General features: G+C 39.7%; 1 protein-coding gene across 1 annotated transcript in view; it reads left to right on the plus strand.

Annotated features, from left to right (window-relative positions):
- Positions 1–24,797: 24,797 nt before the first annotated feature.
- Positions 24,798–26,774, plus strand: part of Pclo (piccolo presynaptic cytomatrix protein) — a 266,676-nt gene continuing 264,699 nt past the window's right edge. Inside the window, 1 exon segment of the mRNA XM_038315454.1 lies at positions 24,798–25,036. Within this exon segment, the coding sequence (XP_038171382.1) occupies positions 24,798–25,036 (239 nt within the window).

The following is a 26,774-nucleotide window of genomic DNA, read 5'->3' on the forward strand; positions in this document are numbered from 1 at the left end:
GAAACTAGACTTTAAAATTCTAAATAACCCAATTAAGAAATGGGGCACTAAACTGAACAGAGAATTCTCAACAGAAGAAGTTCAAATGGCCAAAAGAGACTTAAGGTCATGTTCAACTTCCTTAGCGATCAGGGAAATGCAAATCAAAACAACTTCTTTATCCTTTTGTAAAGATACATTCTGTGCCTACTAATAGAAAATCAATTTTAACATTCTTGGTTTTCGGTTTTTAATTATTGCTTCTAGTTAGAAATAAACATGACAAAAATATAAAAATCTCACACAGAATGAGAGAGAAAGAGACAGAGGTAACATTATTAAATGGAAAGAGGGAGGCCAACGGACATGAATTTGAAAGAGACAATGGGGACCAGAGGAGGTGCATATACCTGTGAGTGCTTGGAGGGAGGAAGGGGGAAGTTATGTAATTATAGTTTAATTAAAAAGCAAAATATTTTAAAATATTCTTTAAAATAGAAACTTCTCGAGCAGTTACCAAATACTTTAATTCCAATGCTTAGAGGGGTGGAGATGGGGTGGGGAAGGGAGAGGCAGGCCAGCCTGGTCTACAGAGTGAGTTTCAGGAGAGCCAGGGCTACATAGAGATAACAAAAAAGAAAGAAAGAAAGAAAGAAAGAAAGAAAGAAAGAAAGAAAGAAAGAAAGAAAGGAAGGAAGGAAGGAAGGAAGGAAGGAAGGAAGGAACCAAAAAGAAAAAACGGAAAAAAGAAATGTATATTAAATAGCAGATACTAAAGTCCACACATAAAAGGTGGTCCCTTAATCTACAGCTGTACTCAAATCAGTCTGGAAAAGAACTGCAGGCAATTAATAAATCAAAGTTCAAAAATAAAATTTACTTACAAGTTATTATTTAAAACATATTCCTATATCTATTCACATATATCAATAAACCTGTATCACTTATATTCTTACTATTTAATTAAAAGAATAATAAATATTTCTGATATAGCCATATATGAAGTTACAATTTTGTAAAATATTTGGTATGCATGTAATTATATATATATGAAACCCATCTATAATAACGTGTCCTAATTTAATTCTTCAATTATAAAGAAATTTAGTCATTTATATTAGAGCATGATGCCCTTATAACTCATATTTACTATTAAGAAAAGTGTGTTTATGTCTTAAAATAAGAATATTAAAGAGATGAATGTCATTAAATCACACAGTCCACAGAGCAGCCTGACATTATGAGCAGCTTATACTGAATGCACACAATAAAAGACATGTTAAAAACCTTCTAAATAAACAAGCACAGTAAGAAAATAAAAACAGACTTGGTTATGTGGGATATCTTTACTCTAAATTGAAAGGCTTTTAAAATGCCTAGTATATTAATCCATATTTCTTATGCAAATGATTTACTTACTAACTCTTAAATCTAGAAGAATAGTGTTAGCCATAGGGTGTAGCCCAGTAGTAAAACATATGTTTCATACATGTAAGGCTCTGAGTTTCAGCCCCTTTGCACAGAGGGTGAAGGGAAGAGAGAGAGGGAGGAGTGAGGGAGGCAGTTGGTAACATTACAGAAGGCTCTGCTATACTCTGCTATATGAGTTTTCATACTTTACTGTAAGAAGAATTAATAGGAAATATTGCTCAAAAAACTTTCTTAAGGTTTCTAGTAAAACCTGTTGCATGTAGTAGCTAAGATAACCAAGTGTAAAATTTTCACTAATTGTTTAAAATAATCAGGGAGTTTTTTTGTTATTAAAGTAGAAAATGTTAGCTACACAAAAATCATCCAAACTGTAAAAATATGAAACACTAATTTAAGCAATCAGTCTTTCAGAAACAAAGAAAAATATAATTAGATAATTGTTTAAGATTTATTCTTACTTGTAATTGTTCATATTCCTGTGTATATGTGTATTTGTTAAAGTGCAAGGTAAGAAGGTTAATGGATGCCCTGGAGCTACAGGGAATTTTGAGACATCTGATGTGGGTGCTTGGAAATGGCCCTGAAATTTGATGGTTTTAAAACACATTTGATTTTTTTCTAATATTATATTCCGGCAAATAAGACTCATTTCATTCTTTACTCTTATCATAACCCAAATGTGGGCCTTACTTTTCACAGTATTATTCTGAAATACAGATTGATGAGTCCTTCTTGTGCTATCCCCAATATAAGGGAAAAATATCAGTCTGTAAAACCTCCATGATCTTCTATGTGGAACATATTGTATGATAATTTTGATGTTGTATTGAACCCAAGAAAAGGAGTCAAAAATATACTGAAAGGTGGTCCTCTCTAGGTAATTGGTTGTCTCAAATGGTCAGCCCTGAAAACATCACACAAGTAACATTATACAAGCACAACAGCTTTTATTTAGAAATATAGACATATATACAAATACATATATTTATGAAATAACAATTGATAAAAAGAGGTCATGAGTTTGAAGGAGAGCAGTATGGGAAGGTTGAGGAGAGAAAGAAGAAGGGAGAAATACTATAATTAACATCTAATCTCCTTTTTAAAAATCTCAAAAAAAACAAAAAAAATGCTTTAAAATAAACTGAGTGAGTACATAAAAGATAGGAACAATTATGTCAGTTTTGTTCCCATCCTACTAAAAACCGTTTTGTAAGACAGTGTCAATTAAGATCTTCTGAACAGGTTGTTTAAAGGGTGGAGTAGTAGTATAAGAGTGATTGGGATTTCTGTGACTTTTCTCTTCACAGGACACCGTTTCTCCTAACCCTGCTGACACCCATGGTTTTTGACACATCCCAAATGTTTCCATCTGTTCTAGACAGCCGGTTTGGCACAAACTAGAGTCATCTGGGAAGAGAGACCCTCCGCTGAGGACCTGTGTCTAGTGGATTGGCCTGTGGGCATGTCTGTGGGCGATTTTCCTGATTACAGAGTAGCATTGGTGTGGGCAGCCCACTGAGGACAGTATCATTCCTAGGAAGGGGTTCTTTGGTTGTATAAGAAAGTTCCACATGTCCCTCTTAGGGTCCTCCTTGTTACCTAGCTTATCTGTAGCTGTGTGTTGTAGTCTGATTATCCTTTGCTTCACACCTAATGTCCACTTGTGAGCGAGTACATACTGTGTGTTTGTCTTTCTGAGTCTGGGTTACCTCACTCAGGATGATTTTTTTTTCTAGTTCCATCCATTTGCCAGCAAATTTCATGATGCCATTGTTTCTTACAGCTGAGTAATACTCCACTGTGTAGATGTACCACATTTTCCTTATCCATTTTTCTGAAGAGGGGCCTGAAGGAATATATGAGCAAGGCGGAGAGGAGGTTAGGATCATGACGGGGCAATCTACAGAGACAGTTGATCAAGCTGGTGGGAACTCATGAACTCCAGACTGACAGCTGGGGAGCCTGCATGGGACTGAACTAGGCCCTATACATGTGGGTGACAGTTGTGTAGCTTGGTTTGTTTGAGGGGCTTCTGGCAGTCAAACCAGGATCTATCCCTGGTGCATGAGCTGGCTTTTTAGAGCCTATTCTCTATGGAGGGGTGCCTTGCTCAGCCTTGATGCAGGGAGAGGGCTTGTTCTTGCCCCAACTTAATGTGCCAGGCCTTGTTGTCTCCCCATGGGAGGCCTAACCATATCAGCTAAGTGGATGTGGGGGTGAGGTGGGGAGAGGTGGGGGAAACAGGAAGAAGGGAGGGAGGGGGGCTGGGGTTGAAATGTAAAATGAATGAAAAAACTAAAATTTAAATAAAAGAAAAAAAACAGAAAGCAAATTGAACAAGCCATGGGGAGCAGCTCAGGAAGCCATGTTTCCTGGTTCTTTCTTGAGGTCCTGCCTGCTGGTTCTTGAGCTGATTTCCTGCCTTGGATTCCCTTAATGATGGGCTGTAAGCTAGAAGATGGTGCAAAGCTTGTCCTCTCCAGGTTGATTATGATCAGTGTTTTATAGAAGCCACACAAAAGGAAACTAGGAAACCATCTCATTCTCCTGAAGTCTCCATACTCCTTTAAATAAACCACATGCTTATCTGTGGGCTCAGAGGACCACTGAAAGTTTATATCATAAAATAATAATAATTTACGAATAATTAATAAAATAGTGATATCTTCCTGTGGTGAAGGAAAATAAAACAAAATGAAACAAAAAAAAATCAAGCCAAATAAGGCAGAATTGATAATAACATTTCATCATCTTTTCTTCAATGTTTAATTTCTAAAAGAATTCTCTGGTTTAGAAACCTAAAGAAATTTTTCACTCTCCCAAAAGGTTATATTTCTCAGGCAAGACACTTCCAAAGTCTGCCTGAAAATTATTTTTGGTATCCTGATAATTTACAAAAGAAGCTGGCTCTCAACTTTTCCAGGGTAGTGCCTGCTTCTTCCAATCAATTGTCTGGAAGGATGCCTTATAAACTGACCTGGAAATTAGCAGCAGTTTTCCAGAAAGCTAACTCACAGCCAGAATTTGTCCTAGGTAAAACTGAGTGAAGCAGAATACAGCAATACAGTATGTTTTGCACAGCCTTCATGAAGGAAGAGTTCCAATTCCTTGTCAAAAATAGGAATTGCTGGGCGGTGGTGGCACACGCCTTTAATCCCAACACTCAGGAGGCAGAGGCAGCGGATCTCCATGGCTTTGAGGCCAGCCTGGTCTACAAGAGCTAGTTCCAGCACAGGCTCCAAAGCTACAGAGAAACCCTGCCTCAAAAAAAAAAAATCCAAAAACAGAAAAAAAAAAATCACTGAATGATAGGATGCGTTCTAGCAATAAGCAAGAGCATTCGGTGGCTTCCTTATCCGACCCCATTCCTAGCAACTGCGCTCTCATATTTATACAGAATGCTCATGGGTGAGGCGAGAGCACTTAAGAATCCTCAGTGATACACTGCACCATTGTCTGTCCTCGAGAAACCAGCTGCCTTGCACTTTCAAAACCACGAGACCCTGTTTCTAAGGGTAGAGGAAGTATTTTTCTGCATGCATTTCAGACTTTGATTGCAGTTGTCCTGCGTTCCATTGTCTCACAATGGGGAAGCTTGTCCAGTGGACTGCAGTTTAGACAGCCCTCGTGTTTGGGCAGACTTAATGCTGATTAACCACTGAGGCAAACAACTTGGGGCTTGAATATTGCTTCTCCATAGAATTTCTCTGCTTTAATACTGTGAGGCTGAAATAGGAGAGGGGATACAAATCACAGGAGGAAGAGACCTGGTTAGCCCTCCTCACCAACTTAGGCCATGAAACCAACATGTACAAGTTCAACAGAACCGCCATATATGCACTGCCCATGCAATAAAAAAATACAAATCACAGGGTGATTCATTCTCTACAATTGCATCTTCTCCCTTCTAATATTTTTCATCATCTCTGGCTTTGAAGGAGTTACTTTTTCCAACTTTCCCAACAATTAGACAAGACTCTAAAGTTTTAATTAACACACAAGAGAGCTGAGTCGAAGCAGGTGTATTCTACTGCTTACATTTAAAGCAGACTTGACTATAAATGCAGTTCTTGATACTGTTCAAGCCAATATGGATTCAGGATATCCAAGTGCAGAATTGTACTGCTATTTCACATCCAGGATTCAAGCATGGACCAAGTATTTAGCTGCTCAGTACTTCTAGGTACAGTACAACTTCAATCACGCAAAAGTTCCTTGCTTCTCGAACTGTGTGTGGTTCCCTTTTGACCTGAGGCCATGATTAGTTTGGAGGCGCATAAATGGACATGCTGGGTTAGCTCCTTCAGCCAAGCCTTCCACTGGTGTTGCCACGGTTTAGTTCTGCGTCCCTTCACCTAATCTTACTGAGGTACTTCAAGGCAAATGACATCACACTGGCAAAAGGCAGTCTTTCTAATTGAAAATACATTTTGTTTCCGTAATTTTAATGAAGTTTTTGTTTTGAACAGATTTGTACTAACGGAAGAGTGGAAAATACGGTTCAAGGGATTCCTGAGTGCTTCACACCCAACATACCTTATGTTAACATATTAAATTAGGGCAATATTTGTCATAATTACAAAACCAATGTTGGCATTTATTGTATTGATATTTTTATATCAAATCAAATATATTCAGATTTTCTTTGATTTCACTTATTTATCTGATATGTACCTAGATTCTTTGGGGTATGTGTTCCTTAATCTCTCTCCTTCCTTCCACTTCTCCCCTTTCACCCCCACTCCAAAGTCCTTGTTGATACTAAATTGGGATTTCTCTGCCATTTTTTCCGTGACTTGATTAAGGTTTCTGGATTCTGGGAGTAAGATCACCAAGGTCAAGCGTGTTCTCTGACATAACACATCAGGGCTGTCAACATGAGTTATCAGCATCGATGCTAACCTAACTGTGATCATTTTATTGAGATACCATGTGTTTTCATATTCATCATTTTGCCTCCTTCTATGCTGTATGCTTGGAAGGAAGTCACAGAACTAGTGCACACTTAAGGTGTGGATACTTACTCTTTACCAAGTAAGCTATGATTTTATAATAATAGTAATCTTGAGTTCTACCTGAGATCTTTCTCCTCGTTCACTCACTCATATTTCACTCCAAAATAAATTGATGAATATTATAATTCAGATTATAATACAAGGCTACTTTATTTACTTCATATTGTTTACCCCATGGCTTTTGGCAGCTCTCTTAGGTGTGGCCCTTTAACATGTCCAATCATTGACATGTTTTCCTAATAATAGAATACCTTCTGATATAAGAGACTAAAAGACTCTTATAGACTCATCTCCTATGATCTCGGCCACAAATGGAGATTCAGTCTTCTCCCAAACAATTCCTTAATTGAAGAATGGTAGAAAATCCAAAACTGGCTGCTAAATAGTTTCAGTGCTACTGAGATGTTGTAGCCCTATGTTCTATCTTCAGTGAGAAAAAGAAATATTGACGTGTGTCCTAACCCATACATCTACATATAATTAAGCAATATCAAATGTCCACATTTCTACCTAGTCTAAGCTAAACATGAGTTTATACTGATCTCTGATTTAATGCAGATATGATCACACAGATCACTGCAGCCCTCTCCATTTGTATGTATTCCAGAGTGCACACACTTCTTTTCACATGGAGATAATCATCACTCATTCTCTTACCAAAATACTAGACGGAAGTGGGAAAGAAAAGGTGAATAACATACTTCCGATCTTGTATTGTTCTTTCCTCAGGCTCCAACGGGCTGACATTGCTCTGAAGTAAAATCCAAATTTCTTGCCTTGATTCAGTGTTCCTGAATAATTTGGTGTTTGCTTGCTTCTTTCTAGTTTATCTCAAACTCCTTTCTTCATGGCCTCCTTGACAATTATAGTGCCCTGTGTTGCTATCCTTTGTACTAAGCTGTTTGCTTTTTTATATTCCTGTTGTCTTGGAGCTTTTCCTGTATAGATTACTTTTCATCGGGTCTTCCCATAGTCATCGTCTAGGTCTCTGCTAAAACAGCTTCGAAGCCAACTTTCTTTCTCCTCAATCTGCAAGCCCTTTCTTTAGTTGAAGACCTCACTTTTTATTTGCTAATTCTGCAGATTTTAAGATCTACATATTTTTTGTTATTTGTATTTATTTATAATTATTCTCACTTCCAAAACAGCAGGATTCACAATGAAAAAAAAGATTAAGACATACTTTACTTTTACTTCTGCAGTTAGTCTTTAGTAAGAGTAATTTGATTTAAAAAAAATCAGAGCTCTCATTTGTTTGCTTTGTGTATCAAAATCCTTTCTCTTCACTGTACCTATATATTATCATGTTTTTACATCTGTACTGGATGTTTAGTGATGAATTGTTTGATTTCCTTATTTACTATCAATAACAGTCCTTCAACCCATGTATAGTTAACAAATACTATGTCTTTATTGAATTTGCTTTGCTGCTTATTTCTTTGCTGTGAAGTAGTATTTTAGTCACATCTGTCAACTAGCTGTGGGACACTGGACAATACGTACCATGACTAATTAATAGAGGATGTGTAAAATGCACAACGATTACTTAGGTGAAAGAAAATGGAGGAAGCATGTCACTCTGGGGGCAGGTTCTGAAGTCTCTTTTTCTCACGCTTCCCTTAGTGTGGCAGTCAGTGGAGATGCAGCAAGACGCTACCAGCAAGACGTAGACTCTCGCCTCCAACCACACCTGCCTGCACGCTGCCGTGCTCACTTTAATGATCATCATGGACTGAACCTCTGAAACTGTAAGTGAGCCACCCTCAATTAAGTATTTCCTTTATAAGAGTTGCCATGATCATGGTGTCTCTTCACATCAACACCAAACTTCTAATTAATATATTGACATATTTCATTAATACATTTTGCTTATTTATCTATAAACATCATATTTAATTTTGTAAATAAAATACCTTTGGAATCCTAATTCTCTATAGGAAGAAACTGAAGTGTGGTCTAACAAAGAAAGAAAATCAAACAAGGTCTTCTACTCACTGAACAAAAAGGACATTTGCTGAGATAGCTCTCTACAGTTTGGATCTCAGAGAAAAGGGGCACTGAGAAAAATGCATGTAATTTCTGTAGTGTTCTTGCCAAAAAACTGCATACTCTAAATCTAATCATGAGAATACATCAGACAGGCTCAAATTGAAGAATAATCTAAAAAAAACAGCTGACCAGCAGACTTCAAAAGACACAAATAGCACTTTTACAATCCGCCTCCATTCAGTACCCTGTATTTGTTCCTAATCTTGCAAACTCATCATAATTATGAAGCCTTGAAAAGACAGAGATTTCCATCTCTCAAGATTTCCAATAAGCAAGAAAACAAAACAGCATGAATAAAATCCAATTTTGTTTATTCATTACATTGTAAACTTATTCAATCTTAAATTATTGGATAGTTTGAAAAGTTCATTATTCTATAGAAAGAAGAGTCTGTAGATAATATGGATCTTGTCTAAAATGACTGAATCCTTTAGGTATCAGTAAGTATGTTGTAGCTGTCAGTAAGTCAACCAAATTTTTCTCTTCTCAAAAAATCAAGTCTTAGTTAAATTATTGTGTATCTGTCAGTACCTAGACCAAACCTATCTGTTCTTCAAAATTGGTTTCTGCCTTCCAAATCATCATTAGGTGTGGGAGTCAAGAGTCATGGCTGTGGAAGACTAGAGATTTCTCTGTGTCTTACAATTCTCAACAAGAAAAGTTTGACTTTAACATTCTGCTTACGAATACACCAATATGGTTCTTTATACAGATGGATCCAATAAAATGCCTGAGTTAAAACCTAGATATTCAAGCTCACTGTTGATTTGTTCGTCGTTTTCTCCAAAAGCTCTGCCAGCTTCTTAATTCCTCATTTTCATTATCTCCCCAAATTTTAGGATTATGTGTAGATTTTTTTATCTTATGAATGATTCTATTTTAGTTATATCTTTGTTTTATGCCAGTGAACAATCTAACTGTGGGAATCTAGTTGATAAGCGAGAAATGAAGACCACAGTCTCCTCAGCTTGCAAGGTATGATGATCTTGCAGTTGTCAGAGCATCAAGCTTTCTTCTTTCTTTTGCTAATCCTGTGTACTGTTCCTAAATAAAACTGTTACCTGAATTTTCAGTCATCCTAGTCTCTTTGTTTCTTAAAAGTGAAAGAGGGAAAAGAGAAGAGAAGAAGACGGCAAAGAAAGGAAGAAGGTGTGAAGAGAGAGAGAAAAAGTGGTAACACAAATATTAGATTATAAACGCCTAAATTCAACAGATATTTATTTCTTATAGAGCTTGAGGACTCCAGGGCCACACATGCTACCTTGGATAAACACTTACTCTTAATTGTATTGAAATTTCAAGCTCCATGTTTTTCAAAGTTTTACAGAAAAGTAAAGAAGGTGCTTGGTAACTGGCCTTCTTGGAGTCACTCAGAGTACTACTGTTCCAGAGAGCATATAGCCATCCCTTGACTCTATACTCTCAAAATGTGATGGCCACTAAAGTATCTGAACATATTTATGTACAGGGAGTGGGCTTCTTCAGAACACTATCCATCTATTTTATTGCTATTTTTATTAATATTTCTCTTTAGCTATTTAAGTCAGTATTGAATGTTAAATAGAATAAGCAAGCAAAAAAAAACCCAAAAAACCCTAACCCCTCACAACTTTATGTGGTTAAAAAATTTCCGGTATATATATCTTCTTACTTAGAGCAAAAGAAGAGAGAACAACATAGTAATACAATCTTGCACATTTCTCTTCCTAGCATTATCTTGCCACAGTTGCTTCAAAAGACAAGACGAGAGTGGAGATAGTCTTTTCCCTGTCTAAGAAGTGTTGATATTTTCCTGTACAGGATGAAGAAAATTTTAAAATGCCCTCATCATAACAGGCGTGGGCAGGAATTGTTGCCTTCACTGATGCAGTTAGCACAGTAGATCAAGTCATTTTAAGAGAGCGTGGCAACATTTATGCATGTTGAATATAGTGTGTACAAGAAAATTATTGTACAATATCCACGAGAGATGTGGGTGCATAGGGAAAAGATGGTTGGTTAGAGTATATTAATAGTGATAGAGCTAGTACCTAAGTCCATACAGAATTAGGATGGTAATTCTTTCTGAAATTACCACATCACACTATGGTTCAATTTCATCTGAAATCTTGTTCTCAGTAGGTACCTTGTTAATCTGTCATTTATTCAGCCAAATACTCTTAAAAGTAGAAATTATTAGCAGAGTACATACTATGTGCTAGCCAGTCACTATTTTTGGCATTGGAGATAATCAGTAAACACCCACACAAAAGAAACCTTGTTCAAATGAAGTATTCACACTGGTTGATATTAAAAAAAAAAAGAAATTCAGTAAATGGAGTATCAAAGTAGAGAAGTCATGTAGAGAATGTAAGGTAGGAAAGGCCAATGGAGACATATAATGGGAGGAATGATTATCATTCTAAGGACACTTCTTAACTAAGATCTAAAGACATGACACTGGAGAAAGCTACTGAAATGTGTGTGTGTGTGTGTGTGTGTGTGTGGATTCATAGGGACAGACTTTTCTAGACAGAAAGAATGCCAAGTACAAAGGTCTTAAGTTATTAGTATCCCTGGTATACTTGAAGAAGAAATGATGGACGTGATGGAAAGGTATGAATGGAGGTGAGAATACTCACTATTTAGACAAGGCTGTCCTCAAACTTCCAGAGATCCCCCTGCCTCTGCCTCCTAAGTGCTGGAACTAAAGTGGACAGGTATCACTGAATACCCTGTCCTAATTTTAACAAGTAAAGGAATAGATGCTCTTACTGTTCAGTGATGTGTAGAAATGGACCATTAGGGGTGCATCGTCAGTAGAGATCAGTACTGCTGCATGTATTTATTTTTATAGAGCTTGAAAATCACACGGGCTGAAGATGTGAGTCTTGGTGGAGCCATCAATTCTGCCACAGAGAATAGAGAAATGTACTAGAGCAGCAGGAGAAAGGAGGGCAAAGAGAGCACTTCAAAAGTACACAGGGAAAAGACTCACACTTATCTGATGATAAGGCACTCCAGAGAGACAAAACTTATTGTACTGGATCTTAGATTTAAGCTTCCAAAGCTCATAACTAGCTTATCTCTCAGGAAAAGCAGTCTTTTCTATGAAAGATAATTTAGTGGAATAAGAAAACATAGAATAAAGTTGGTTTTTTTAGTAGGTATCCTAATGAAAAATAAGATGTAAAGTTATTAATTAAATTTATTTGATAAAAGCAATAACATTTCAATATAACACATGATATTTGGCCAGTGTCAGTGGTTAAGTAGGCTGGTTTCATGGAGGAAATGCAGTTGAGAAAGCCCAGCCAGCCTGGGCAGGACTCAGATCCACTGCAGCTGGAGAATAGCTAGCTTAGCCTCGGCAGAGTCAAAGGTAATATGTAATAAATCTTGGAAGACAGATAAAATTTCTTACAATTACAATGGAAAATAAATTGCAGAGAGAACATGTGTTAGGGATCATGAACTACAGGTCTGCTCTTTCAGGAAAGGGGGTATCACAAATGACATAAACACGCCTGGCTTAGGCAAAATGTCCTTCCTAAAACAAATGAAAAATTAATTCTGAATCAATCAAAAGTTTATTTTAATATAAAATTCATGACCACATGATGTATAAAGGAGATTTTTAACATATCATTAACTTCTTCCAGAAATCAGTAAGACATGGAGAATTTTTGAAATCCAGAGATAGTAGCTTACTTATAAGAGAACATAGAGTAATGTTAGTTTTTGACCCCCAAGTAGATTTCTAGAAATAAGAATTGCTACATGGGAGGTGGGTTCGTATGCGGCACAGTTTTGAAATTGTTGCATAGGGAAATATTCTCTGAAGTCGAAAGAAAATACTCACTACAAAACTGTAAAGAATCTAAGAAGAAAGGCTATTTTTCCCTTTTATATAGTCATCATCATTATGTTACCCACATAGCTGTTAATCGCACTCTGACACAAGCACAGAGAAATTCAATCTGTCACTAATTATCATTCAGGCACACAAATCTATGTGCCTCAAAGGAAAATTATTTAGAAGACTAAGCAGAGGTGGAAAGACGAAACCAGGGTTGAGATCTGTTATGGTGTTGTTTCTCCTCAATTTTCCAAAAATGTAGATCACTTGATATTGAAATTTATGAATTTGTAAGTCCCAGGCAGCTATCTCTTATTTGGAGAAAGACTTGAATCCTTGCTTGGTGAGACATGAAAATTACAGAACAGTCAACTACAAAGCCACACAGGAGGGAGGAAATGCATCAAACCTAAAGCATGAAGCTATTGCCAGGCTGTGTGATGAACTTTGCAGGTTTTCAAGAAAATGAGAAATCAAAATTTTTAATGAACACTCTGCAAAGTACAGCAATGTCACAAAGAAAATCGTGCAGGTGTTTTAAAGCACACGTGAAGCATATACTGGCTTGTCATCTGCCATAATTACCTCTACTTTGTCTTGAGATTAATATAATTGCAGCATTTCTCCCTTCTCTTTCCTCTCTCCACACTCTCCCATATATCCCTCCTTGTTCTCTTTCAAATTCATGACTTCGTTCTTCATTATTGTTACACACAGATACACATGTGTACATACAAAGCTTTAGAAGAAGGAAGTAGACCTGTTATTCACCCAGATCTATACCATAAAGGGTTTCTAAAGTTTTCCAAGTCCCCTCATCCAAAGTCTCCATTCGAGAGCAATCTGCCACCTTTGTTTACCTCAAGTATTTATTCATACTAGAAAATAGATATTTGTATTTATTTTCAAATTTTATTTTGTTTTAATGTGACCTCTACATATGATAACGTGTTAGGAAGAAATTAGAGAGCCATATTATTAGAAGGCAAAGAGAAGCTGTGAGTGACTTTTTTTTTTAACCTCTATTTTCTTTTAATGAGATTTATCAAAGAAATTATCTGAAGATAATAAGAAGACTTATTTTATAGTTTGTGATAAAGCAGTTTTATATAGAGAATACTCAGTATAACATACAATTGATCAATACTTAGAATTGAAACCATTTTTGATAATAAATGACTGTGTAATAGCTAGTATGACATGACAGAAAAAAGCCCTGCTAAAAATAGTTACAACCAAAACCTATGAATCAGAAATAATGAGGAAGTAGGAAAGATGAAAGACTTACCCATTTTACACGAGACAGAGAAATTATACAGTAAACATCAAATGAAGAAAATGACAGAGCCCCACATTGGAGCACCGGACTGAGCTCCCAAGGTCCTGATGAGGAGCAGAAGGAGAGAGAACATGAGAAAGAAAGTCAGGACCGTGAGGGAACCTCCAGCTGGCAACAGATGGGGAAGGTGACTGAGCCCCACATTGGAGCACTGGACTGAGCTCCCAAGGTCCTGATGAGGAGCAGAAGGAGCGAGAACATGAGGGAGAAAGTCAGGAACGAGAGGGGTGCGTTCACTCATGGAGACGGTGGGACAGAACTAATGGGAGATCACCAACTCCAGTTGGAATGGGACTGATGGATCATGCGACCAAACCCGTCTCTCTGAATGTGGCCAACAGCGGGGGCTGACTGAGAAGCAAAGGACAATGGCTCTGGGCTCTGATTGTTCTTCATGGACGGGCTCTGTGGGAGCCTTCTCAGCTTGGTCGATCACCTTCCTGGACCTGGGGGGAGTTGGGAGGACCTTGGTCTTAGCATAGAGTGGGGAACCCTGATGGCTCCTTGGCCTTGAGAGGGAGGGAGGGGAGGTATGGGTGGAGGGGAGGGGAGGGAAGTGGGAGAAGGAGGGGAGGGAAGGGGGAGGAGGAGGGGAGGAAGGGGGAAGGAGGAGGGAAGGAGATGGAAATTTTTAAATATAAAAAAAATAAACCATGAGGAAAAAAAAAAAGAAAACACTTTGTAGATAAGTGTAGATAAGTCTTGAAGTATAATCAGCAATATGAACAGGAAAATTCCCATTCCGTAAGCGTACTTCAGTCCCTTTGATGTGAGTGACTTTTAACAGTGCAGTTTCACACTTAAAGATACACTGGAGTTTCATCGGGTAGAATAAATATTCTTAAACTTCCAAAACAGGAGTAAATTGCATTCTGCAGTCAGCCCTCTGCACCAACCCCAGAAGACTGAGTTATAATGCACACAATGGAAAGAACACAAGTCCTAAATTCAGAACCTGAATTCCAATCACACCTTCAGCACAACCAAATGCACACCCAGTCCAAATACCTGTATTCTCGGTTCATAGAGGAAAACAACGTAAAAGAGTTAGATGCTGTTGTTCCAATTTCTTCATTCTTTTATTAGCTTTATGTGTACCATCCAGATTTGGAAGCATCTCAGAGACCATCCTTCATAAGTTTCTATAGAGCATGCATCTTGATATCAAGCCCACGGCTCTAAAATCAGGTTGTACAACATTCTAATTGCTCTTCCTCTCCCGCTTTACTGATCGAGTTCAGACTTATTCTCATTCGTTCTTTCAAATTTTGATGTGATTAGGAATTAAAGGCCCTGTAAAACTTTGGAATCTGATTCCACTGTTTTGGGATCAAGCGTGAGAATGTGATGTTTGTCCTAAGCTCTGAGATGGTGCTGATGCAGAAGGTCTAGCTGCCAGATGATACCCAGAAAAAAAAAAAAAAACATAAGCCACTGCTATAGTCTGTCTCGGGGATCAGTCAGGCTCCACCCCATACTCACTGTTCTCTGTGTTCCCTTCAGTTTCCTGTCCCATTCTTCTCAGGAGATATTCCACAAATGAGCTTGGTTGCAGGCGTCCTCAGATAATTAAAATCTACCCACCACACACCACTTCCTGCCCAGAAAAGGCAGATTTAAAGGATCAGGATGACAGTCCTTGCCTGGGAACAATGGCTAGCCTTGCTTTAGGCCTTTCATGTGGAGGCACCGACACTTTAGGCTAATTTTGTATTGAAATCATAAAGACTGACATGCATTTCTATGAAAATTTAGGTGACTAAAAAAGACATGATTACCTTCTCATTCACCTTTACCATACAGCCCTTCAGTGTTACTTCATCCTTGGTAAATACCGACCTTCGTTCTGTTGTCCTTCACAGACTCCAGGCTTTTTGGTGTTCCCACGTCACTCAAAAAGGATGTACAAAGAAAAGTTCATTTTAAAAAATCAGATAAGGATCCAGCACAAAATCAAAACACTGCTTCGTGTATCTTGAGATCTGACCTAGTATTAGCTCACTGTTTTGTTAGCTCTTTGATGTACTTTCATATTCTTTAAAAAAAAAGTTTTTGATTTGTTTTTTCTTCAAGGTGAATTGTTCAAATCACTTTGGGTTATATTCTCAAAAAGAGTTTTAAACACACAGAAATCACCAGAGAATTTTTACCAAGTTACAAAGCTTTCAGGGAAGAGTGGAAAGAGTGGAGCTTGCCAAAGAGGACCCTTCCTCTGCTTGCTTCCCAGTGTAACATGCCGTTCTGTCTGATCTTGGAGTCTAAACTTCTGGATCTCTCTGGAGAGGCTGAGAGGGCTGTCATTGACAAGCATATTTTAGTGGGGAATGGAGGACGGGATACCTTCCCTTAGTACAGTGGTTCTTCTCCTTTCTATGCTGTGACCCTTTTAATACAGGTCCTCATGTTGTGGTGACCCCTAACCATAGATTTATTTTCACTGCTACTCCATAATTAAAATTTTGGTAGTGTTATGAATCGTAATGTAAACTTATGTTTTCCAATGGTCTTGGGCAACCCCTGATAAAGGCTCACTTGATGACAAGTGTGAGAACCACTAACAGAAAGTCCTTTAACTCCTCTCCTGTGGTGTTCTCCACAATATTTAGCTGGAGACGGGTACAAACTTCCCCATCCTTTTATTTTTCATCCCCACTGCCTGTATTTTTCTACCTTATGGGGTGTGTATGAAGACCTTGAGCCTTGTGGGGTAACTATTCTCACCACCAGGATAATCACGTCTTTGAAGAGGATTATGAGCTTCTAGAACCCTTGCTTGTCTCTCAAGGCCCCTTCTCCAACCCAGTACCACCTGTACCATTCAGCTGTATCAACAGTATTTGGAGACTCACTCGATTAACTCTGTACAATACACACTTTTGTATGTAAGCTCTTTCAGCATGATCAGCTTCCCCAGCTGCCCTGTGACGACAGAAAACCCAAGCCTTCTCCTGCCTACACTTTCCACCTTTGTTCCCTGCTGCCCTGGGAGTTCCTGAAGGGCATATGACCCTCCTCGGATTCCACAAGCAACCATGAGCTCCCTCACATTCCCGTTGCTGTTGATGGTTTGGATAAGCTCTCAGGCTGCCAGAGACCCAGCAATCAGACTTCTGTGTATGGATATAAAGCATCGACGAGAAATGGTAAATAAAGAAGTCTGACTGGTTGAGAATCACAATGTGGGCGCTATACAGGACAGCATCATTCTTCTGATGGTCACCTCTCGTGCTTCTTGAGACAAAACCAGGGAAGAACAGGAAGAGTATGGCAATCTACCTTGCACATGCCATTTTGCTCCTCACAGAGCCCAGACACAGGTAGGAAACTGGAAAGCCCCACCTGCAACCTTCTCAGACATGTTCATGTATTATCTTAGAAAGCTGGAGTTGTTCCCATCTCCAGAGCAGTGAGAGCAGAGAGGGTTAACAGTCATCCCCAAGGTGAACTTGTTAATAAATCATAGCAAGACATGATCTGCTGAGCATATGAGAGTTGGGCTGGGATATCAGACAAAAGAACATCCACGAGATGGCTGTGGTCAGATCTGAGGGCCTCAGAACCTTCAAACCTTCCATGGTGGGGCTTTCCCAGATATAGACACATTTCTTTCAGGAAGCCCTATTGTTGAAATGCTTGGTTCATGCTAAGGATGTAGAAATATGCCTTATTTTGTCATCCTTCCAATTTCAACCACAGAAGTGGTCTTGCTTCCTCTATTTCTGAAGGAGAATAATTCACATCCAGGCACGGGTAGAGGAAGCAGGTCCAGCCTTATCTCAGCAGGCAATCAGGCAAAGCAAAGAACATGCCCTAACGTGCTGTGTGGGGTGTGCCAGCTAAGCAGCAACATCACAGGGCTGCTTTTAGTAGCTCAGCTTCTAAATCTGAACCTCCCGCATCACCTGGCTGGTCCACCCCTAACGCTGTATTCTGGTTTTTCTTTCCTTAAATAGATGGAGCCTTTTGCAGAGGGTCCCCACCTATGATTTAGTCTGCTATAATTAGGTGCATTAGATGCAAGAACATAGACAAAGACATAACAACAAGTGAAGCTGAGTTAATCGGGGGTAAGGGCAACTGTGCTTGCATTTCCTCCCTAGGGAGGGTCTTCCTTACAGGAAGATGGAACCAACTTTGCTATTTTTACCAGCGCTTTGCCCTGCCTTTAATCTGGTCAGCGTAGAAGTCCTATATCCAGCTTCTGTGATGTTCTTGACTTTTCTATTTAACGCTTTGATTCATCTTAACTTTAACAAGTGATTTGAACCTCAACGTACTGAAGACATATTCCATTTGTACAGCTAGGTAGGTCGGTTTCACAGACACTAGATTGATGGTTGCTTGGAAGATGGCCACCTGAGTGATGTCTCATACTTAATAGTCGAGTCACTATATGTTCAGCGAGTCACCTGTGGAGAGACAATGTCAGGAGGCTAGAAACAGTGTTGCTTCCCTCCTTTGGCATTTGCAATGGTCAACATTATTTTCATGGAAAATGCCTAAGACCATTGTTCAGGGGACCTCTGTGTTATGGCACGCAGGCACCCACACACAGTATTGCCAAGATGGAACTTGGTGTGTCCCTGAGAATCTGAGAAGCAGCGGGTGGCACATTCTGCCTCTTTGGAACGGAGCATGTAGACTCTGTGAAATGTTGCTACCTACTAACACACAAAGAGGACAACAGAGGACTGGACACCCCCAGGCTCGCAGCTTCTAGGGCGAAGCATCCTGAGATATAGAGTTGGGGCTTGCTTTCCCTGGAGTCCTAGCGAATCTTCTAAAGTCTAAACCCCTTTGAAACGCATTTCCCTAGACACAATATACTCTCTACAAGAATAGGGTTATGGTCTTTTTTTTATCTTACTGTAAGTCTAGCATTCTTACATCATAGGTGCTTGAAGTGGCTGCTAAGTGACGGAAGCCTGTACTGTTGAGCAAAGCTGGGGAATCCCGATCAGCTGATGGTGACAGCAGGCAATAAGGTGACTCCTCAGATGCTCTCAGTCCCTGAGAAGCAACTGTTCAGATGGGAACTATGTCCATACCAAAGTATAAACTCCAGGTACCAAAGGGTTCTCCTTTGGTCAGGGCACATTTGAGAAAGGAATGATATATGTAGGCAACTAGAAGGTAAGCATGTCATTATCTTCAAGAGAGTTTCCTCTGCAAAAAGAGTGTTTCAAATACTTTCCTGGATATTTTATACTCTCTATAATTCAAGTAGCCATGCTCCTTGTGAGAAATTGCATGCAAATCAATGAAAGATAAGATATTAAATTTTGGAGGATCCTTTAGTAGACTGCTATTACTATTATTGCTTTTCTTTGAAGCACCAACATTTTGAATCAGTTTGCCTGACATGAATGGAGAGACTAAGATATGTGAAAAATTACGTTTCTTTAGGGGCAAGAATGGCAAGAATAAATGCTTCAAAATCTGTTCTGGAGACTGACACGCTGATTGCTTTCTGCAATTTAACCATTTGTAAAAGTAGACAGTGACAGCTGCTGCAGTGTTGTATGGCTGATCTCCTTCAAGGGTGAGACCCTTGCCATGAAGACCACTAAAAACAGGAAACATTATTATTATAAGTATGTGATGGACCCTTTGATCTTCAATGGTAGCAGTAACTTGAATGAAGGGGAAACCCAAGGCGGAATTATATAACACCACTTCTACCCTGAGCTTACTCATCAATAATTAACCCGAGAAATCTGGAGCTCGGTTAAAATAAAATTAAACATTCCCCAAACGGCTCCTGAAATAGTGAACAGTACAGTTCTTACGCTATGATTGGAAGCAAAGTGCTCTATTCCTAACTGAAATAAAACATGACAAATTGAAATGGTAATTTCTTACTCAATCACTATGCACCATCAAAACAGCAAGAAAAAAATTCATTACATTTATTTACTGATTTTTGGAAAATAGGGGGTTTTACTCTGTAGCCCAGGACAGCATGGAACTGCCTTTGCAAGCAGAACTATCTTTCCAATAAAAAAGTCAAAGCATTTTATCTAAGTAAAAAAAAAAAACATAGCATTTTAGATGCATGCAGAAAGACATTTAGCTAAGCATTTAGACCATTTGTGATCTAGTTAATATGTGAAATTAGCTATAACAATCCTACAAAAATTTTAGTAATGTGGAAAATATCTGCATGTCTATGGGGGAGGGGAAACTCGGTTATACAAAGTGCATTTAATAGAAATCGCTGTGAGGTTCCACTGACACGCCACACAAACACTAGTTGACACACTGAACACATTGCTCCTTTCCAAAGTACGTAGCACTAAACTCCCTACTTCCCACATTTATCTGCCTAATTTGATCTATAATCCACACCATTCCCCAGTTCAAATTGTCTCCTTTTTATTCTGCAGAGAAATTCAAGAAAAGCTACACTTGCATTTTCAAAATGTTTCTGACTTTCCACATATTGTGAACCTTAATAATACCAGGCATCCTGTAGGTGGAGGCAGCTCATTCGTTCCTGGTCTTCCAGACCTGAAAAAAAATTACACAGAAACTATATTAATTAAAACAGTGCTTGGCCAATCACTTAGGTGTATTGCTAGCCAGCTCTTTTATCTTAAATTAACCCATCTCTATTAATCTGTGCCTCACCATGAGGTCGTGGTCTACCAGCAAGGTTCCGGTGTGATCCTGTGGGCATCTCTCTAACTCTGCCTTCTTTTCTCCTTTATCTGCTTGCAATTCCTGCCTTGCTCTATTCTGCTAAGCCACTGGCCAAAGCAGCTTTACTCATTAACCAAAAAAAAAAAAAAGCAATGCATACACAGAAGGACTTCCCACACCAGTATCCCCTAGACAGGGCCATCTCACCTCCTTTATGGTTTAAGATGAATAGCATTTGGTTTCAACCGATATATAACAGTATAAAGTGTATAACAGCTGATATTGCATTTGCAATTCCTCGCAAGTATTTTTCAACCTCTGACCTCAAGCTTCCTCCAGGCATCTGAACAGCTGTTATCTAGACAGCTGTCTTACACGGGATCTTAAGAATACATTCTCCTCCTTCAGTAGCCTCTATGATGTATGTATAAATACCCCTCAGAAAACTTTGTATGGGTATGTTTTGCATGCTTTAGTATAACTTTGTATTGGTTATAGTCAAAGTTTAAACATAAACACAAAGTATTTTTTATTGTGGCTTTTCATGAAATAAACATGCATGTATTCAAGATAATTTGGACCTTTCTATTTCATGGTGTAGAAGAGTAGATCTGGAAGATTTGAACAAATAGCTCAATCTCAGTTTTACATTAAATTGAATTTTAAGTACAGTAAACAGTAATTATATGGGACATAGTGAAAAGAAAACTTGGAAAAATTACATATAATCACAGTTTGCAAAATCTGGAATTATGAATTATATAGTTTAACTAAAACCACAAAACCATATGACTTAAGAGCAGCACTTCTTCGTATTATTATCTCATTAATATTAACATCATCATCATCATCATCATCATCGTCATCATCATCATCATGATTCTTTTTGTGATGTGCCCACTGCTTAGTTCTGTTGCTTACATTCAGCTCATTGATGCAACTGTAACCAGCAGGGGGCTCAGCTTGGTCACAGGGCTAAGGGACCTCGGTAGCCTTATCCGTGAAGCTAGATTTTAGGGAACTACATTTGTCTCCATGTAATCTTAATACCCTGAGATATCAAGATACAGAGAAGGCAAAGCTGCCAGGCTAAACTGGGAATTGCACAGCATTCACCTAGGTTTATGGTTGGAGGTTGGTTGTTTTCTGTCAAAACAAGAACAAAAAAAAATGGTTTTGGCTCTAGTAAAAGGGGGAAAGAAATCCCATTTATCTCTTGATGGCCATGTGGAAGTCCCACTATGAAGGGCTGGGCATTTGGTGAGTGCTGACTCTCTTGAGACCAGCATTTTATCTTCAGGGTATCTTTCAAGTACACTTGCCCACCCCCATCACCTGCCCACCCCCATCACCTGCCCACCCCATCACTTGCCCTCCTCACATGCCTTTCCTCTTCACATGGCCCTCCTTCCCTCACCTGCCTCAACTTTCCTACCTAAATTTGTAAGCTACTATAATTTTAATTATTTCAAGGATTTAGTTCAGGTATTTCATATATGGTCAGAGGTGTTACTATGTTTTTTAAATATCTTAGTAGGAATGATAATTGCAAGGACATGGTAAACTGGATTGCTTTCCAAGGTCTCGTTTCCTAGTCATGTTTAGTTGCTAACTGTCATAATATCCATGACATTACAATCTAGGTAGGAAATTGAGTTAGGAAGTGAATGGAAAGACTTCTCTCTCTGGAGCCAGCACTTTAGGTGGCATGCATGAGTAGAGGGTTTCAGAAACTGACTTGTTTCCTGATCACTGTGTCAGGCTGAATGAATTAGAGCTGAACTATTTTCAATTAAGTACAGATTTAGTAAAATGTCATTAGTGTGACTGTAGAATGAGCATAGGGCACAGATACTGCGAGGAGGGGAATCATCCATCTGTTTACTCTATTAAATTGATATCCCACCCCTGGAAAACAAGCACTCCCGTGACATTCTATACCCCTTGAGTTCTGCCCATTCTCCACAACCTGAATTGTACTTCAGATTTCTAATAATTCACACAAAAGGAAAGCACTTGACTCTGCTTTAGAGTTTCTGTTCCTATCAAAGTGGGTAGGGTGTTTACATAGCAGGCATGAAGTAGGATGTAGTATCCCAAGCACCACATAGGAAGCAGAAGATATTCAAAGCCATTCATAGCTACGTTACCAGTTTCATGCCAGTCTGAGCTACATACGACCCTGTCTCAAAAATAAAACATCAACAGCTCACCTCCAAGAACTAGCAAAGTAACCACGAATAGAAAAAGAAAAAAAAAGAACATAGCTGTCCGACACCCAGCATTAAAAAGGTCCTAAAGATAAAGTCATTTTTGAAAGTCAGCACTCAAAACATGTCCTCCGCTCTCTGGTTCTCTAATCTCATTTAACAGTCCATTTGTTTTCCCACCATACAGCTCATTTTCATTTTCTGATGGAGTCTGCTTCTGGGGGAAGGGTGGAAAGGAGAAAGAGAATGTACACTTTGCAAAAAATGGGCCATGTATTACTCTGACATTTCAAGTTCTAATATTCATAGTCTGCATAGAGATCATCACTGACTTTTTTTCTTACTATTTTGTGGGTTCCTTTCCATCTTGCAAGAATTTATAACAATTAATGGGATTTTTCTAAGCTTAATCATTACTCCAAAGCTACAGGTTGAAGCTTGTGGCTTGTGGTTGTGCATACAACCACAATATAATAAATATAAAAAAAGAATATTTTATTCCCGCAAAGTCTAAGAAAACAGTTAACATGGGACTTTCCCCTTTCCCCATCGGTTATGGTCGTTACAAATTTCCATTCAGTGTCTACTGTGGAACAGTTGCTGGTTTTGAAAGAGAAGTACTGCAGGATTTAGGATTTTGTTTTTAATCATGTTCTTTGAAGTAAACTCCCTTTTAAAAAGTTTTAGCATATTCTATTTGCCTCCAGATGGGATTATCAGGATGTCTGATTGCCTAGGCTTAATTAGTTCATGAGAACATCCTCTTTATCTCAAAGACTGAGTCTTACAGTTTTGACTTTGGAAGTCACATCCCCAATATATTATCCGAGAACCAAAATTTGATCAGTTTCTAATGACACAATAAATAATGCATTTCCTCTCTTGAGTAGCCATCTTTAAATATAATAAGTTCAGCCGCAGATGGTTGCAACTGTGCTAAGAGAAGCAGAAGCCCCAGAGTTACTACAGAGAAGAGATTTTTTTTTTTGACAAAACATGGAAACTTATTTTCTGAAAGCCCGTTCAAATCTGTTTAATACTTCACTTCTGATTCTTAGCTTTTGGTCTCTTTAAGCTCAAAAGCTGAAGCATTAAATAAATTTTATGAAAAAATTTATATAGCAAATTTGGAGTTTCATACTGAGCGATAACTGAAATCATGTTTAAGAAAAGGAGTAGAAAGTGTGTGTGTGTGTGTGTGTGTGTGTGTGTGTGTGTACGGTGGTGAGGTTCTATAAATGTAGGTATTTCTGTTGCTAAGCAGCTGTGAGATTAATGGGGTTTACCTACTTCTCTGCATTTGTAAAATAAAACAATAAAAGGGGTGGAAACCATGATTTCCAAGTTTCCCATTACTGTACAACATACTTAACAATCTGATGCTTCCTTCGTGAACAATCTCCCATAATTCTTTACGTTGCTGTAGTTCCCTGTGGAGTCAGCGCAAGATACAGCATCTAATTTCTTATCTATCTACTAATTTATCACTTTGAAATGTCTTCATCTAACGGTCTGGGAAAGTTCTAGAAGATAAAGGTCATTTTTATCTCATCCTGGGAAATTTACCTCAAAAATAGGAAGATTCTTTCTCTTTCATCTTTAGCTACCTGAACCTTCCCTAGGAGCTTTAAAGACCCTTTCCCCAGTCCCCAGGGGCCGGAGGAGGGGGAGGGGCAACACAACCCCCGAAACGAAACTACAAATCCCAGGGGGCAACGCTGCAGTCATCGCCCCGCCCAATCCCTCCCGCCCTTAAACTGAGTTCGCGAAAACTCAGACCGAGGCATCCTGCGACACGCCTGAGAGAAGCGTCCGCGGCTCGCCCCAACCCTTTCACCGCGGCATCGCCCGGTGCCTTTAAGCCGGTGCCCGGGCGCCGACGCGCGACGCGACGCAGGGCGGGGGGGGGGGGGAGGGGCGTGGCGGACATCACCTGTTCGGGGCGGCGCACGCGCAGTGCGGGCGCGGCGAGGGGGCGGGGCGCGGGGCGGGGCCGACGGCGCCGGGCTGGCCGAGCTCCGCCGCTCCCGGGCTGCTCCGGCGCTGAGGCGGCCACCGGGAGGCAGGGAGAGGAGAGCTCGCCCTGGCGCTGTCCAACATGGAGGAGCGGCCGGCCGCGGGCGTCGCCTGCGGACCGCGCTGAGCCCGCGCTCATCCCCCTCCCCGCGCACCGGGCAGCCGAGAGGGCCCCGAGCCTCCCGGGCTGGGCAGCCTGCACGCTTCGGGGCGGACCCCGGCTGGCGGGGCTCGGGCGGCCGCGGGCTTCTGCACCGGGACGTGTCCCGCCGAGAGCCATGGGCAACGAGGCGAGCTTGGAAGGGGAAGGGCTCCCCGAAGGGCTGGCGGCGGCCGCAGGCGGGGCTGGCGGCTCGGGGAGCGCCCTGCACCCCGGAATCCCAGCCGGCATGGAGGCGGACCTGAGCCAGCTGAGCGAGGAGGAGAGGAGACAGATCGCTGCTGTCATGTCAAGGGCGCAGGGGCTGCCCAAGGGAAGCGTCCCCGCGGCCGCTGCGGAGTCGCCTTCTATGCACAGGCACGCACAGCATGATGGAGAGGTCCAGGCATATATATATACCGCTTCCCGTGCACGTATGTGTGTGTGTGCCCGCGCGGTGGTACATATATGTCGCCTCCCTTCATTTTATTCTCCCTAATGGGGTGGCGATAAGGCGAGCATAAGCTTTGGATGGGCGGAATAAAAATGATGCAGTGTAGAGTTTCTGGTGGGATAGTCATGAATTGCATTCTTGGAATTGTGATTTTAGGGTGTGATTTTTTTTAAAAAATTTTTTTTTTTAATGTTTGGCCTTTTGTAACCTTTTCCCTCTAGGGTGGTGTGGAGAGATGCCCTACAGTGTTTTACTAATCTGGAAATCTTCCATTAATACATCACAGACGTGTTGGAAAATGGATAGAGCTGGGTTGCGTGTTTACCTGTACGCTTAAACCTCCTTAGTGTTCTGAGGTCTTTTTCTCTGAAAATGATGTGTAAATATATCTGCAACAATACCCTTAAGCCCCTGGAGGTGACTGGTCCTCCATTCCCAACCTTTCCCCAGAGAACAGGAGCTGCCTAGGTAAAAGGCATAGAATAAATACACCTTTTATATTCAGTGAGAGGCCCTAAGATATTTTGTGACATTAAACAGATGGTTCGGTCACAGCAGAGCAGGTGTTGTACATGTATTTCAGAATTAGCATATGGTAGTTTTTTTAAACCATTGCTCTGTTTTATGCAAAAATGACTTTCAGTTTATGGAAGATGGGAATTTGCATTACCTTGAGATTAGGTTTCAAGCCACACTTTAAAAAAAAAAACAGGATAAATAAATGACAATTTGCACAGGCAATTATAAAAGCTAATCTGTGATATTAACATATTCATTTCCTCTCCAGCTTTCCATTTCCCCCCTTTCTAATGAATGAGTTGTTTTCTAATTAGATACCAAGAGGGTATAATCATGCTTTCTCCGCCTTTATTATTGTAAACAAACCCTTTCACTGCACACCCTTCGGCAGAAAAAATAGCTATCCGTGGTCCTGAAACATCCTTTTACTACTTAACGGGACTTACACGATCTTGACTTGAGGTATCAAAAGTATGAAAGAGCTGGATGTATAGGTAATGAATGTTCTACTTCATAAACTTAAAAAATTGTCATCTTAGCTGCAAGCATGCTAATACAAATGGTGCTTTTCCCAGCTATCAGAATAAACCTATCGCAGGAGCAGTTTAAGTTTCTTAAGAGTTGAGATCTTGTAATTCTGAAATGTTGAACTCTGTCAGGTGAAAATCCCTATTTAATTTGAAAGAAACAACAGTAGCATGAAAATTAGCCCCAAAATTTAAAAATCTTTATTGTTGAAAACTAGTAAAGGCTTGACGCTTTTCTTTAATAATTTATAAGAGGAGCTGCTTGCAAAAATCCTGACTTTGAAAGAAAAAAAATGTTCACTTAGCGTGTCATTTTAGGATCATAGTGAGCAGCAGTGCTTTGCTTAGCCAATCTATAATTTTTCCAGAGGGGCACATGCAACAAGTCTAGCATGGTTGCAAATACAACCGAGATCGTTGGTGTTTTATCTTTGCTTATGTACAACAAATGGCTGAAGAAAAATATCTGTCAATATAACTGCTACTTTATGTTGTATGTGTATTGCAGTATACTTTCAAAGTTCCTCATTAGCAACTGAACACTTTGGCATTGTTATATTAGGCGATCTCTGCCCCCAGTTGCAACTGGTAAAGATTTATAAAAGATGCACAAACA

This window comes from Arvicola amphibius, chromosome 18 (assembly GCF_903992535.2).
Source record: "Arvicola amphibius chromosome 18, mArvAmp1.2, whole genome shotgun sequence".
NCBI classification, from domain to species: domain Eukaryota; kingdom Metazoa; phylum Chordata; class Mammalia; order Rodentia; family Cricetidae; genus Arvicola; species Arvicola amphibius.